The sequence below is a fragment of the Thermothielavioides terrestris genome, chromosome 1 (assembly GCF_000226115.1).
Source record: "Thermothielavioides terrestris NRRL 8126 chromosome 1, complete sequence".
NCBI lineage: Eukaryota > Fungi > Ascomycota > Sordariomycetes > Sordariales > Chaetomiaceae > Thermothielavioides > Thermothielavioides terrestris.
In genome coordinates this window covers 5,346,572-5,360,356 of record NC_016457.1, presented here as the reverse complement: position 1 = coordinate 5,360,356, position 13,785 = coordinate 5,346,572, and the positions used below count along the sequence as shown (strand labels likewise).

Sequence of the window (13,785 nt, the reverse complement as noted above, 5' to 3'; positions counted from 1 at the left end):
GCTCAAACCGTCGGCATCGCCAGCCAGGCTTACTGTTTGCTTCTCAATCCTGCTGGTGTCGCCTATTAAGTGCTGCGAACCACCTTTCTGCTTCAACGGCGGCAGTAGCAAGCATAGCACTGGCAGGGGCAACACCAGAGTGAGAACGGGGTCCGGCATTCCCTCACCAAGCATAGAACTGCCATCCCCAGCCCACCGTCTCGTCTTATTGCCGTCCCTCGCCAGCACCCAGTAAGGCGGTAACTCTGGTACTCGATCCTGTACCAATCTACAACCACGAGTAAGTAGATGCCAGGAGAAGCAGGGGCGATCAGGCATCCGGCATCACCAGTCACCAGGTAAGAAGACATGTGCTAGAGTGCCGCAAAACCGTCACTGTTCCAAGATTCTCCAAGCATATCCAATGCGTCCACGCTGTGTATCTGTGGTACATGCAAAGATGAGTACATGCACATGCACAAAAAAATAAAAGGGGAAGAAAAACAGTCAGAGGAACAACACAAGCAAACATCCAGCCCGGTCGCCGCCGTGAGATGCCACCAAACACATATCCGCCGTCCGCCCAGCCCCGCCCCGCTCCGCTTCTGTTTGGATCTAACTGCTGGTTCTTGTCAACACCCCACCTCCTCAAACCTTCCAAGCCCCGTGTATCCAGACGCTCCCGTGCGAATTAATCTAATTGACCTATCCCCCGCCGGCCGGCGGCGCCGTCTCTCGACCGCTGCGCTGTCGGATCGCTGTGTCCGTGAGATTTTCGAGAACCGCTGTCAGTGCTCGGGCTCGTGTCTTTGCAGCAACCGGTAAGTGCTCGGGCTCGTGTCTATGAAGCAATTGGTTAGGGTCCACAACACTTGCTCGGACGTTTGCTCTGCTCTGTCTTTTCAAGGTGGGAAGATGATGGATGGGGAAGTTGGGTTGGGTAGGGGGGAAAATCTGTGCTAACCTCTGACGCCTCGGATGGAGGCGAGAGACGGCCCCTTGTAAGCAATGCCTTGCGCAGCACCGGTCCCGTGGTGACATAAGACGAAGAAAAAAACACCCGGACGGACAACACTCAGAACAAAGTGCGGCCGCTCGCCAGCCGTACAAAGCTGTACGGCACGTTCTGGCCCACCAGAAGCCGCAGGGTCTCGACCGTGGTGAAGGCCGTGACATCCGCCGCGCCGTACGCCGCAAACCCGCTCTGCTCGGCGATCAAAGCCGGGTCACCCTTGCGCGAGGCCGAGCGGTCCGCCAGGTCCAGGAAGACTTTGCGGGAGTTGCCCGCACCCCGCGAGCCAAACAGCCTCACCAGCATGCCCACGAGCGTGCTCTTCTCCGGCCCCAGAGCACTGACCACTAGGAATGGGGAGCCGGTGCCTGTTCCCACGGCTGTGCCGTTCGCGTCGACCGTACGGGCGCGTTGGATGCTCTCGAGGCTGGTGAACGGCTCGATGAGGAGGTCCTTGCCGAATGCCGGGGGCGTCTTGAAGCCAACCGTGTACACTTTGCCCACCTTGAGAGCTTTGAGGGCGAAGAGCGCGCTGGCTGCGTCCTCGGCCGATGCTGCGAGCACCACAGCGGCGCAGCCAAAGTATGCCGAAGGAGCGAGATCGCGGGTCAAGGTGCTCAGAATTCCCTTCCATGATGCGTTGTCGAGGACCAACGACGTGTTTGGCGGAAGGCCGGACTGCGCTGCGCCCAAGGCGCTGAAAGAGTCGCCGTTCCTGTGGCGCGGCGGGCTCGACGGGATAGATGCCGGCGCCGATTCGGGCGCGCTGGATGAGTTCGGCCGCACGACGATGGTGTCGACCATGCCGATGAGTCGTGCTGCTTCGCTGAGGGTAGGCCCGGCCCCGCTGTTCAGAGAGCTGAGGAAGCTGCTGTTGGCGACCAGACTCTTGTAAGAGACAGCAGGGTTGAAGTAAGCGCCACCGAAATTCTTCTGATTGCACCATGCCCCAATGCAGCCCGGTCCTTTTGGTTGCCACTCGACGACGGCAAACTGGTGCGGGAGGCCTAGTTCGTTGAAACACTTCTCATAAAAGGGGGCCTGAGGGGTGGCGCTCCGCATCGCCGGGCTGGTGATGCCGTATATGTTTTTCCTGGGTAGTTGCCCGAGTAATGCCAGTGCCTGGTTAATTTCGGCGGCACTCATCTGACCAGGAGCTGCAATGATGGGCAAGAGGGGGTGCGTTATCGGGGTGAAGAACTTGTTCAGCGTGCGTGAGAACTGGCCTGTTTCGCCCATGTTTACAGCTGACAGAGGGACGGAGTCGGGATACTTGGTCTTAATCTTGGACCGGAAATACTCCAGCTCGAAGTTCTCGTTGTGATCGTTGATGATGGCGATCATCTTCACGCAGTCCGCGTAGCGTTGTGATTCGAGGAATATGGACTCGGCTCGTTCCGAGGTCCATTTGAAGGTCCCGGAGAAGTCGTGGAAGGCGGACATGATGCGGCTGTTCCCCCGTTGCTCAAACAACCTCCTCCTGATCGTCTCCGGAAGCCAGAGCTCGACATCGATGTACTCCACGCCCCACTGGATGGCTCGGTAGAGGTACTCGTAGTACAGGTCTGGATTGTCCATCGGAAACCGGCCGTTTTCTTTTGTGCACCTTGTCGTGAATATGATGGGCAACTCGGTCCTCTGGCGCAGCAGCATGACCTGCTCGCCGACGTAACTGAGACTGGGAATTTCCGAGTAGGTACCGTTGCCGAGCGGCTCCTTGAGCAGGTCCACGCGAATTTCGATCGCATCCGCCCCGACGGTCAGGATGTCGATGTTCGGCAAGGCGGCGTGGACGTCTGGAAAGGTGGTGGAGATGAAGAAAGTCCTCGGTTTCGCCATCAAGACCCGGTAGTGGCACAGCTGCCCCAGAATGTGCGAGGTAAAGCGAGCCAGGTCCCGTCGGAAGAACGGGTTCTCGGTGTAGAGAAACTCGTAGTCGCACTGGGCCGAAAGGTAGACATCAGGGGGCATGCCCAGACCAGTGCAGTGGGCGTTGATGGCCACAACCAGCCCTTTGTTCCGCGACGAAATGTCAGCTTTTGCGCTCTCAGCGGGGAGTCCAATGACCCAGTCTTGATCCTCCTGCGTCACGTCTCCAAAACGACTCTTCGTCCTGGACGGTTTCCCGAGAACCTCGGCGAAAACAGAAACAATTTGCTCCTGGCCGCGACCGTACATGATAACCACAATCCTGGTGTCCCCTCTCTGCGGTTCGCTGCCCAAAGGCATGTCATGCTGGAGCGGTGGTGTTCCAGCTTCCATCTCGACATCTCGGGTAAATGCGCTGCCACGCATGCTCTGCGGCCGTGCTGGTGTTGGCAGGGGCTCTACTTGCTGCACCGTCGCCATGATAGCTTTCCCAGGCTGCGGTTGGGCTTCAAGATGCTTGGCGTCTCAGGGGTTCGAGGCTGGGAGTTGACGCCTTCGGATCGTAGTTGGTGCAGCCCCCCGTTCGTCTGCTGTCCACGGTGTTCGTCTCCGGAGTCCAACCAGTAGCAAGCAGAAAGGGGCCAAAATGCCGTAACGTGCATGGCCTTGGTCTGCTAGATCCGAGGGTTGTTCGCATTCCGCGCGCGGGGAATCTCGCCGGTCACGAGAGGCGGCAGCCCAGTGTGCGTTGGGTAAGCGCCAGGTAGCGGGGAGCTATGTATGAGGTGGTGTGCTGGAGAGACGCCGCGCGAGATCGAAGGCTCCGCCCTCGGTCTTCCCGTGCTCGTCTCTTGGGCGTTCTCCGTGGCTGCGGCCGGTCTCCCCTGTCCAGGAAGAGGGATTCACGGGGCCAGTCACGGCTGAAGGCGACCTCAAAAAATGTTGGCGCGAGAGGTATGCCGTCGATCTAGCGATAGCGTAGAGTGGTAGAGAGGCCGAGACGGCAGGCTCGGGAGCACCAATGCCTTCACCACGGCTTATTGGCAAGCGAATCCGGCATCAGAGCCTCACAAAACAGCCGGGGACACGCAACCGGAAAAAGGAGGACGAAACGGAGCGGGCCAGGACGGCAGGCGAAGATCCGGCGATAACAGCGGGTATATCACTACACCGGGGTCCGCCGTGGCATGGCTTTTGGGGGGACAGTTTCCGGGAATCAGGAGGTAGCAAGCCCTTTGCGAGGCACGGGGGGCCGCTGGTAGGCTGGCAGGCGGGAGAAGATGGCGGATGGACGGTGGCCTCAATGTTCACGCCAAGGGCAGGCCGAATCGAAATTTCGCCGACAGTCGTTGTTCGTCCCTCTTCAAGGCGACCCAGGCGATGCAGGAGCGTGGGAACTTGCACAGGCTATCGGCGTCCTTGCCGAGCCGCCAGCAGGGGATGCAACGGCGCGCGACTGGCTGGCGTTGGCAATGAACACAGTGGAGCCGGAACCGTCCAGCATTCCCGAGGGAACCTGTGCTGATGGCTGGGTCCACCGTCCGTCCACACGCCTTGCCTGTCAGCTTTGGTGGACGACGTCGCTTGGTTATCGACGGTGCTCAGTGCCGAACGACAGCTCCTTGAAAGCCTTACGAAACCGGCAAAAAAAGGTACACAACAAGACGCAGTGTTGACGCAGTGTTCCCAGACCGCAGGCTAGCCAATAGCGCCTGCGTGAAGTGACGGGCAGGGATAGGTCTCAGACGGTAATGCGTCTCTAACTCGACGTTTCCGCGGCCCGTTGCGCGTGGATTTGGAGCAGCTGGAGTGCAAGTGTGGGATGAGAGCGGCGGGCAGCAGGGTACCCCGCATAATCTCCACAATTTCTCCAGCTCTGGAGAATTTGTCTGCCAAAGTCCGCCAATGACGGCCGTTGCAGCCTGGGGCCCCGGCGTGGTTTCTGTGCAGAGTTGGGAAGGCCCTTCCCAGCGCTGGAACCCCTGAGGGGCAGGGCACCGAACGCCTGGAAGCGGAAGGCGCGCCCCTGAGGAGCCGCGAAGCTTCAGTACTGCAGTGTATGTACAGTACATGCCTCTTAGCCCCGGTGCCCACTGGATGCTCAGTTCAGGCAGACCTGCCGCCAGGCATCCAGCATTCGAACAGACCCGGTATCTCCAATCGCCCGAACAACCCTAGCCAGGTGTGCATCCGCACGACGACAAACCGAGGCCGTCGAGAATTCCTCCGTCCGTCCCGGCATCAGCCATTGAATCTCAAACGGGACGGAATTCTCACTTTCCATCCACATCTCGAGCTTGCCGAGCCGATCTCGCCGGAGCAAACCGCCACCTTCCGTCCATGAAACGGTAGCATCGAATCTGGAACCGTTTTATGCGTAACCCCATGCTGGACTGCCACCTCACTTTCAGGCTGAATAGGATGCCAAATTTCCGTCGAAATGGTGACCAGCGGAACGATACGCTTGGAGACAACCGGGTTATCAACCCCGGGATTCAACCCTTCGACGCTGCTGATTATAAACCCCGTCCATATTTGCATCAGACGTTGAGATCAATTCAGAAGAATTGAAGCAAATGCTGTTGATGAGAGGTGAAATGAAAGAGAAGGAAGGAAAGGACAACTAACAAAGCAAGGCAGATCGCCAGCCAGCCAGCCAGTATACGCCACTGCTGTAGCCCCCCCTCTCACACGGTTGGGTTGCTTCAACTAAAACAGCCACGATATCTTGATAAATATGTCGTTGTGAACCAACGACCACTTTGGCGAGGCATGAATCCGTTATCTTGTCCCGGTATTATCTTGTCCCGGTATGGAATATTTCGACCCTCCGCTGGATAATCCATGATGCACGACCTCGCTACCACGACCAGCTCGCGCGGTCATGGTACACGTCCCGCTCAGCCGAAGGTATGAGGTATCGCGGCAGACAGAAGGAGGATAGTTCGCGGAGGGGAAGAAAGTCAACTCGGTCACTGCTCGCACTCCCTCATGCCACGCGCTCGGTCGGCCGATTCCCATGCCGAGCCTGGAACGGGTCGGCCGCTTTAAGCCGTCAGGGGCTCCGCCCTGACTCCCCCCCCCCCCCCCCCCTCACGGCGCGTCGTACCCGGGATTCCAACTCGGCGATCCTAGGCATGAAACACAGGCGTTATCAAGCTCCGTCGTTACGGCTCCCTTGGGTTGATGGCCGAGAGGGGAGGCAGAACGGCGCCTATCACCGGCACTCCAAGCCCCTCTAGATCTGTGATTGGCGCCGTTCTGTGCCCCTCCCGATCTCCTCAAAGATGCCCACCCCCTTCAATCCCAAGCCGGTCGCGACAGCGACCGCATGCGCTCCCGCCCGCCTCATGCGACGGAAGCCTTCTTCATCCAGCACGCCGCCGACGCCCACCACGCGTATATGGCCCAGCTTCGCGGCATTCGAGTCCAGCAAGCGCCGGAGCATCGCCACATTCCCCAGAGCCAGCGGATGCAGCGGCGCGCCGGCCACGCCGCCGAACCCCGGGCCCACCGGGGATGACAAGAGGTCACCGTCGTCCGCGACCGCCAGGCACATGCCGAGCGTGTTGGTGGCCGTGATAAAACTGAGGGAACAGACCCCACCAGAAGTGGTGTTGGCAGCGGCTTGCTCCAGCGCCGCTATTAGCGTCTGGTACTCGGTGGCGTGGGTGTACGGCGGGGTCTTCAGGCCGACAGGGATCCGGGTGAGGCTAACGCCGCCGGTAGCAATGGCCCGCTGAAGACTGAAGAGGTAAGCGGAGAGAAGATCTTGCGAGTAAGCCGGAGGCGGCCGGTTAGGAATATTGGGACAGCTGAGGTTGATCTCCATGGCGAGCGGGAACTTCAGGTCCTGCGCAGCGGTGGCGATCAACTTGTAACAGCGTTCGATGTCCTCTGGGTCACCCGTGACGGACACGATGAAGCCTTTGCTGGAACGAGCGGGCTGTTCATCAGAGATGGTCTTGATGAAGCCGAGGTACGTCTCCAGAGTGAGCGGGCTGTATCCGAACGAGTTGATGCTGGCGTTGGGGGGGAGGCCGGTTTGGCCGGCGTCGAAGAATGCGTACTGGTGCTTTGCTGGGTCGTGATCGAAGCCGTGGAGCAGAGACGTGCGAGTGGTGACGGCGCCGGTCCAGGGGCAGGCGTAGAGACGCCGCAGGTCTTCAAGCGTGGTTGCCCACGGGCAGGCCGCGTTGAGCAGCGGTGGGTTGATCTCCAACGGGGGCGGCACTTCCTCCATAATGTCCATGTCCTTCCCAGGAACGTTTTCGCGGAGCTGTCAGGCTGTTCCTGTGTAATCCTACGATTGTGTTCCTGGTTTTTGGGATCTTCGAAGCTGCCGCAGTGTCGCTCGGTACTAAGGCGGGGCTTGAGATAAGATAGGTAAGCTACCCCGATCACGATGAAGAACCCCACGGTATTGGTGCCGGCGTTGCATCTCAAAACTGGCAGGGTTCCAGATCGCACGGGAAAAGGAGTAAATTTGGGTCTCAAAATAAATCATCAATTGCCTTGTCCGAGTCCTGTCTGATCAAATCAAACATGCCCTGTGTCGTTTTGTAAGCTAGGAACAAGTCATTGCCGAAAGCAGCAGCACTCACCTCGGGCATAATCGGTTTCCCATCTTGGCCCTTGACATATCGGAAGGGCATCTGAGTGCTCTCATGCTTGTTGAACTTGAGTTCTGGGTGATCCAGATAGGGTATCTCATTTAGGGGAGCTGACGCATACACAGTAGTCAGTCAGCAGCTCCCGAAATAGTGTAGGCTTTGATCCACACACTTTTGCCCTGGACAACCAGCCGCGTAACTCGGACTGCCGTATCGGTGGTCATCTGGATCGGCCCAAGCCGGCGGCCTTCGAAGCCCTTCTTTCGCAGCTCAGACGTCCTGTCTCTCGGGGGATCGTCTCCTGCAACCCAATTAGCACCTGACGCGGCAAAATGCAGTTCAGCGCCGGCTCCTTGAACAAACCTAAGATACCACCGAACAAAAATGCATCGAACTTCTCGCCGTCCTCCGGCGCGAGGTCTCTGGCAGCAGCGGGATCAAGCAGGCACACGCGGGACTTGTCGCTTGCATACAAGTCCTCAACACTCCGAGTCTCAGCCGTGAAGGAGGGAATACTGCTCAAAGCCTCGGGAACCTTGAACGTTTCGGGCAAAGATGACAGACAGAATTTGGCGCCAGCTTCCTGCGATTCGCGGGCAATGGCGAGGTACTCCAGCTCGGACCAGGTTCCCAGCTCGGGGTCGAGGTGCTCGACGATGTACGTTTTGCTGCTGGCAGTAGCCATGTGTGGAACGCTTGGACAAAGGCTAGCAGGGGTTCAAGTGCTAGATAGGGCTGAGGAAGGAAAGACAGAGTACAGCGCTGGTTACGGGGTGGTGATGTATCGAATTTTAGCTCCGAATTAGTTTTGCGAACCACACGGCATCCGATGCCAAGCCGGCTTGGCAAAAGATGAACCGGGAGATGGGAGATCGGATCGGGCTCAGGCCCCACTAACTTCACAGTAGTGTAGATCAAGTGAAGGATTTTGGGCGGCTGAAAAGGACCATTAAGTGAGCCAGGGACACGCTAAATAATTCAGTGTAGGGACTGATTGCTCCTCGGTTTTCAAAGAGATCTGCATATTGGCGGTGTCTAATACCACAAGATGGGGTGTTCTGAGCCCTTCCAATGTAAGGCCTGTTATGACACAGGATGGATCCCTCGGAAGGGCTTCAAGAGCTCTTTGTTCACCGGAGAGTTGAGTTGCAACGTCTTATTCAAGCCCCGTTCCGGAAGTGGCGGAGGCGACGTTTGCTGGCTGGATCCAGCAGTTTGAAACGACACGGGCGTCTTGCTCTTCTGCGACAACCTCGCTCAAAAGTACAGAGCAAGGGAAAGGGGCCTTACAAAGTAAATGATTTTCGTTTACCATAACCCCTTCATGTGCGCGGAGCAGCTTTCATGGTTCCTCCATCAATCACTGCCACTGCCGTGACTTCGGTACATTTACGGGTTAATTTGTGTAAGGTACCTAAGGTACAGTACACTAACTTCAGGCAGCACAAGACAGAACCACCTATCCCTGCTGAGTAACTGACGTTAACACTTCCCCGTTGGGCTTGGCCTCAAACGCCAAGCCATGAGCGGTCGTCAGCCGTATCTCAGGACAGATCAGCCCCGTTCTTCACCCACGTTACACATACACCACAACACCCACACAACAGCCACATCCTCCTCGTTTTTGTCTCCATTTCTTCGCCGTCTCCATGACCGCCGCCGGCATTGTTAGGTAGCCGGCAACTCCTCTCACTCTTTCGACCCGTATCATTTCCACCCTCTCAACCCTACCTAACCTGTTGCTTCCGAACCGGCGCGCAAACTGCCAACGGCCATCCACCATGGCCCCTCGTCGGTCGCCGACAGGCTGGTTGCGCCTGCCTGCCCTCATCGCGGCCGTCGCTCTCCCGTGGATAATACCGCTGGCTGCCGCCGACAAGACGGCCGCTGACTATTTTGTCCATTCGCTTCCAGGCGCACCCGAAGCGCCTCCCGTGAAGATGCACGCCGGGTAAGCGTTCCCAGTCCGGCCCCGGGGCGAGGGCGTGGGCGAGGGCGAAGCGGCCCCGCTGATATGGATGCCCTAGACACATCGAGATCACCCCCGAACACAATGGCAACATCTTCTTCTGGCATTTCCAGAACCAGCATATCGCGAACAAGCAGCGGACCGTGATCTGGCTGAACGGCGGGCCGGGCTGCAGCTCCGAGGATGGTGCGGTAATGGAGATTGGCCCCTACCGGGTAAAGGATGACAAGACTCTGGTCTACAACGAGGGCGCCTGGAACGAGTTTGCGAACGTCATGTTCGTCGACAATCCCGTCGGCACCGGCTACAGCTATGTCGACACCAACGCCTACTTGCACGAGCTCGACGAGATGGCCGACCAGTTCGTCATCTTCCTGGAGAAGTGGTATGCTCTGTTCCCAGAGTACGAACACGACGATGTGAGCTACGCCTCGTCCTGTATATCCGCTGCCGTGAACTGTTCTAATCTCTCTCTTTCTTCAGCTCTACATCGCCGGAGAGTCATACGCTGGCCAGTACATCCCGTACATCGCGAAGCACATTCTCGACCGTAACAAGCTTCCGACGACGAAGCACAAGTGGAACCTGATGGGCCTCCTCATCGGCAACGGATGGATCTCGCCGCCCGAGCAGTACGAAGCCTACCTCCAATACGCCTTCGACAGGGGCCTTGTGCAGAAGGGCAGTGACATCGGCAACAAACTCGAGGTCCAGCAACGCATTTGCCAGAAGCAGCTGGCCGTCAGCAAGGGCGCCGTCGATAGCCCGGACTGCGAAAAGATCCTCCAGGATCTTCTGCGGTTCACCGCTACTCCCGGCAAGGACGGCCAACTCGAATGCTACAACATGTACGACGTGCGCCTCAAAGACACTTACCCATCCTGCGGCATGAACTGGCCGCCCGATCTGGCTCACGTCACCCCGTACCTTCGCCAGAAGGAAGTCGTCGAAGCCCTCCACGTCAACCCGAACAAGGTCACCGGCTGGGTGGAATGCAACGGCCAGGTGGGCCAGAGCTTCAAGCCCGTCAACTCGAAGCCCTCGATCGACATCCTCCCGGACATCCTGGCCGAGATACCCGTCATCCTCTTCTCCGGCTCCGAAGACCTCATCTGCAACCACCTCGGCACCGAGGCGTTCATCAGCAACATGGCGTGGAACGGCGGCCGCGGCTTCGAGCTGTCGCCCGGCACCTGGGCGCCGCGCCGGGAATGGACCTTCGAGGGCGAACCTGCCGGCTTCTGGCAGGAGGCGCGCAACCTCACCTACGTGGTCTTCTACAACAGCAGCCACATGGTGCCGTTCGACCACCCGCGCCGCACGCGCGACATGCTCGACCGCTTCATGGGCGTCGACATCAGCTCCATCGGTGGCAAGCCGACCGACAGCCGCCTCGACGGCGAGAAGGGACCCGAGACCACGGTCGGCGGCGCCGCGGGCAACGGCACTGCCGCCCAGGAGGCCGAGAAGGCCAAGCTCGACGCCGCCAAGTGGGAGGCCTACCGCCGCTCGGGCGAGATCGTGCTCGTCATCGTCGCCGTCGCCGCCGCCGCCTGGGGCTACTTCGTCTGGCGCGACCGCCGCAGGAGGCAGGGCTACCAGGGCCTGGCCGACGGGCCCGGCCGGGCCGCCGGCTCCTCCAGCTCGTCTGAGCGCCTCGAGACCTTCCGCACCCAGCGCACCTTGCGCAGGGACAGGGATCTGGAGGCCGGCGATTTCGACGAGAACCAGCTGGATTCGCTGCACGTCCGGTCGCCCGCCGAGGAGCAGGCTGATGCGAGGTACAGCCTGGGAGGGGAAGAAAGCGAGGATGACGAGGAGGAAGGGACGACGAAAAAGGGCGGGAAAAGAAGGGAGAAGGCGGCAAAAGCCGGGGAAAGTTCATGATCCGCCCGGATTGGGTTCGACAGAGCGTTTTGAAAGTGAGGCATACACAGCACGTACATACATACATCCATGGGTCGTCTTGTAGATTGTTGGTATGGTCGGGATGGCGTCAGCGGTAACTGTATTTTCTGGTCCTGTTGGTTTTCTTGTGCTATTGTGGCTCAGCTGATGGGAATGAGAAACACGCTACATGCATGTAAAATGCCCCTGTTGGCTCAAAAGAACTTGGCTGCGGATGGGGATGAGTTTCTTTTATTCCGAAAAGCATAAACGCCTCATCAAACCATGCGATACCACGGTGTGTCTATCAACACTGGCCCATGACCTTAATATCATCAAACAGCTCGCCTTTGATCGGCTTGCCCCATTCCACTGGCGGTATTAGGCGGTGACACACCGACACAGCCCAAACTGCCAGCTCTTCACACCCCTCCTAAGTCTGGAGGCGGCTTCCTGCCCGCTTCTTCGCGATGCCCCCCGAATGACATCCGCTGCCCCGCCTTACAACTGGACGGCATTGTTCAGGATCTTGACCTCCTCGCCAGGTTTCTACTCAAGCGTGGTTAGTTTCTGTCCGTTGAATTAGCGGGCTTACGCGGCACAGAAGACGTACGAAAGCAGGCAGCCCGATGTAAGGGCAACCATCGCATCTGAACGCGTCGCCCAAGTAGCAGCTGTTGCAAGAGCCTGTCTTGCCCTTGACGGTGAAATCGAGCTCGTTCAGGTCCTCCGACTTCAGCTTGAGCGTGTTCAGGTCCTTGTCTGCCTTGGCGCGGCGTGCCTTGTCCTCGGCCTCCAGTCTCGCCGCGAGGCCGCAAGTGCTTGTGGAGAACTGTTAGCCAATATATTTTTTGAACGGAGTCTGCCAGAAGCCGAGTAGAAAAACACGTACCAGTCCTTGCACGCCTTCCTCTTCTTCCCCGGCTGCGGCTGGCACTCGGGCGGCTGCTGGATCGGTCTCCGCAGGTCCTCCTCCGTCAACAGCGTCTCCTCATCAATCACATCGTCGTCATCGTCCGCATCCAACTCCAAATCATCGCTGAAGTCCACAAACCCCACCCCCGCGGGCGCCGGAGCCGGCGCCGCCGCGCTCTTCCCCGCCCCATTCGACCCCTCCTCCGCCTTCTTATTCTTCAGCCCCAACCGCAACGGCACCACCTCCTCCTCCTCATACTCGGGCTTCATAAAGCCCGCCTCGCCACCCTCCGCAGCGACCAGCCCAGCCAGCACCGCCTCCCGCGCCGCGGCGGACCCGTCCCCGGGCTTCAACGAGCTCCCGTCCTCGCCGCGCAGCCGCCCGCCGGCCTTGAGCGCGGCCGCGAGGCGCGCCCACACCGCGCGGTCGGCCAGCAGCGACTGCGTTGCGGTAGAGAAACCAGCGCCGGCGCCGGCGTCGGCGTCGGTAAGCACCAGCACGAGGTCGTAGGTCGCGGCCGGCAGCGCGACCAGCCCCGCGGCGAGGCGGTCCAGCATCTGCAGGTCGGCGGAGGCGCGCGGGTAGGCGGCGAAGAGCGCGCTGATGCGGTCTTCGCGGGTGGCGAGGGACGGAGGGGCGACGAGGAGGGTTCGCGGGGCGGTCGTCGATGGGGTGGATCCATGTTTGGAGGTGGTTGTTGTTGTTGTAGTTGTTGTTGAGGATGGAGGGGCGGCCGCGGTGGTGGTGGGGTTGAAATCCGGCGAGAGGTCGAGGGCCGGAGGCATTTTGACGGTGCTTGTTGAGAAATATTCCTGCGTGGAAACGAGCGGAGGGAAGTGCGGAAGACCGTAGGTATTGCTGGAAGGAGAGTGAGGGGGGGTTGTTGTCGAGAATTTTAATACCTCAAGCGCGGCTACAGTCAATCTTCGCAGTATGGAGGGGAGGGGTGGCCAAGCTGATAAGATTGGTAATGGCGAGGAGTTCCGTGGAGTTGCTCACTTTTACAGCGGAGATTACCTAGTTGACCATCGCACTGCGACCCAGCAGTCCACATTACCATGGAAGCATTGCCACTAACACATGCCTGCAGACGCTACACAGTGCCAGCAAACGGTAGAGCAATCAGAGGACCATCCTCACATACTGCAAAATTAAATGCAGTCCCAAACATGCTACAGGATATGAAAGATGCGGAAAGACATTTCAATCATATCATTGCGTACCAGAGACCCTACTTCAGCTGTTAGTGCATTGATGCACTGCTATCTCATGACTGGACGACACAAAGAGCAATCGACAAGCTCGGCAGAACCGGCAGGCACAGTACTCTGTACAGTACGATTTACTTGGCCGATGTCGGCCTTGGCATTCAAGATCATCCTTCACTGCGCCGCCATTCCGTGAGCCAAATGAGTCAAGGCAACGCTCCGCCTGCGAATGCGCGCGGGTGAACATGGAAAGCTCAGATCGCATTCAAGAAGACAAGACAAGCTGAATGAAAAGAGAAGAAGAGTATCATAGGACTTAAACAGATGAGGTT

The 13,785-nt window shown here is 58.8% G+C and overlaps 5 protein-coding genes across 5 annotated transcripts; 1 reads left to right on the top strand and 4 right to left on the bottom strand.

Moving 5' to 3' along the window:
- Window positions 1-929: 929 nt before the first annotated feature.
- On the bottom strand, window positions 930-3,610 carry THITE_2108979 (uncharacterized protein). Its single transcript, XM_003649840.1, has one exon. The coding sequence runs from the start codon at window positions 3,338-3,340 to the stop codon at window positions 1,055-1,057; it is 2,286 nt and encodes a 761-aa protein (XP_003649888.1). The 5' UTR covers window positions 3,341-3,610; the 3' UTR covers window positions 930-1,054.
- A 2,488-nt stretch (window positions 3,611-6,098) lies between these two features.
- Window positions 6,099-7,103, bottom strand: THITE_2039441 (uncharacterized protein; the record flags this gene model as incomplete). Its single annotated transcript, XM_003649839.1, has 1 exon — window positions 6,099-7,103. The coding sequence occupies one exon, from the start codon at window positions 7,101-7,103 to the stop codon at window positions 6,099-6,101; it is 1,005 nt and encodes a 334-aa protein (XP_003649887.1).
- A 129-nt stretch (window positions 7,104-7,232) lies between these two features.
- Window positions 7,233-8,375, bottom strand: THITE_2108977 (uncharacterized protein). Its single transcript, XM_003649838.1, has 4 exons — window positions 7,837-8,375; window positions 7,646-7,774; window positions 7,465-7,583; window positions 7,233-7,410 (listed from the first exon to the last, which is right to left on the bottom strand). The coding sequence occupies exons 1-4, from the start codon at window positions 8,156-8,158 to the stop codon at window positions 7,354-7,356; spliced, it is 627 nt and encodes a 208-aa protein (XP_003649886.1). The 5' UTR covers window positions 8,159-8,375; the 3' UTR covers window positions 7,233-7,353.
- A 608-nt stretch (window positions 8,376-8,983) lies between these two features.
- THITE_2108975 (uncharacterized protein) lies at window positions 8,984-11,424 on the top strand. Its single transcript, XM_003649837.1, has 3 exons — window positions 8,984-9,424; window positions 9,501-9,861; window positions 9,926-11,424. The coding sequence occupies exons 1-3, from the start codon at window positions 9,255-9,257 to the stop codon at window positions 11,327-11,329; spliced, it is 1,935 nt and encodes a 644-aa protein (XP_003649885.1). The 5' UTR covers window positions 8,984-9,254; the 3' UTR covers window positions 11,330-11,424.
- Window positions 11,425-11,772: 348 nt separating this feature from the next.
- Window positions 11,773-13,256, bottom strand: THITE_2108974 (uncharacterized protein). Its single transcript, XM_003649836.1, has 3 exons — window positions 12,222-13,256; window positions 11,943-12,150; window positions 11,773-11,878 (listed from the first exon to the last, which is right to left on the bottom strand). The coding sequence occupies exons 1-3, from the start codon at window positions 13,028-13,030 to the stop codon at window positions 11,831-11,833; spliced, it is 1,065 nt and encodes a 354-aa protein (XP_003649884.1). The 5' UTR covers window positions 13,031-13,256; the 3' UTR covers window positions 11,773-11,830.
- Window positions 13,257-13,785: the final 529 nt, after the last annotated feature.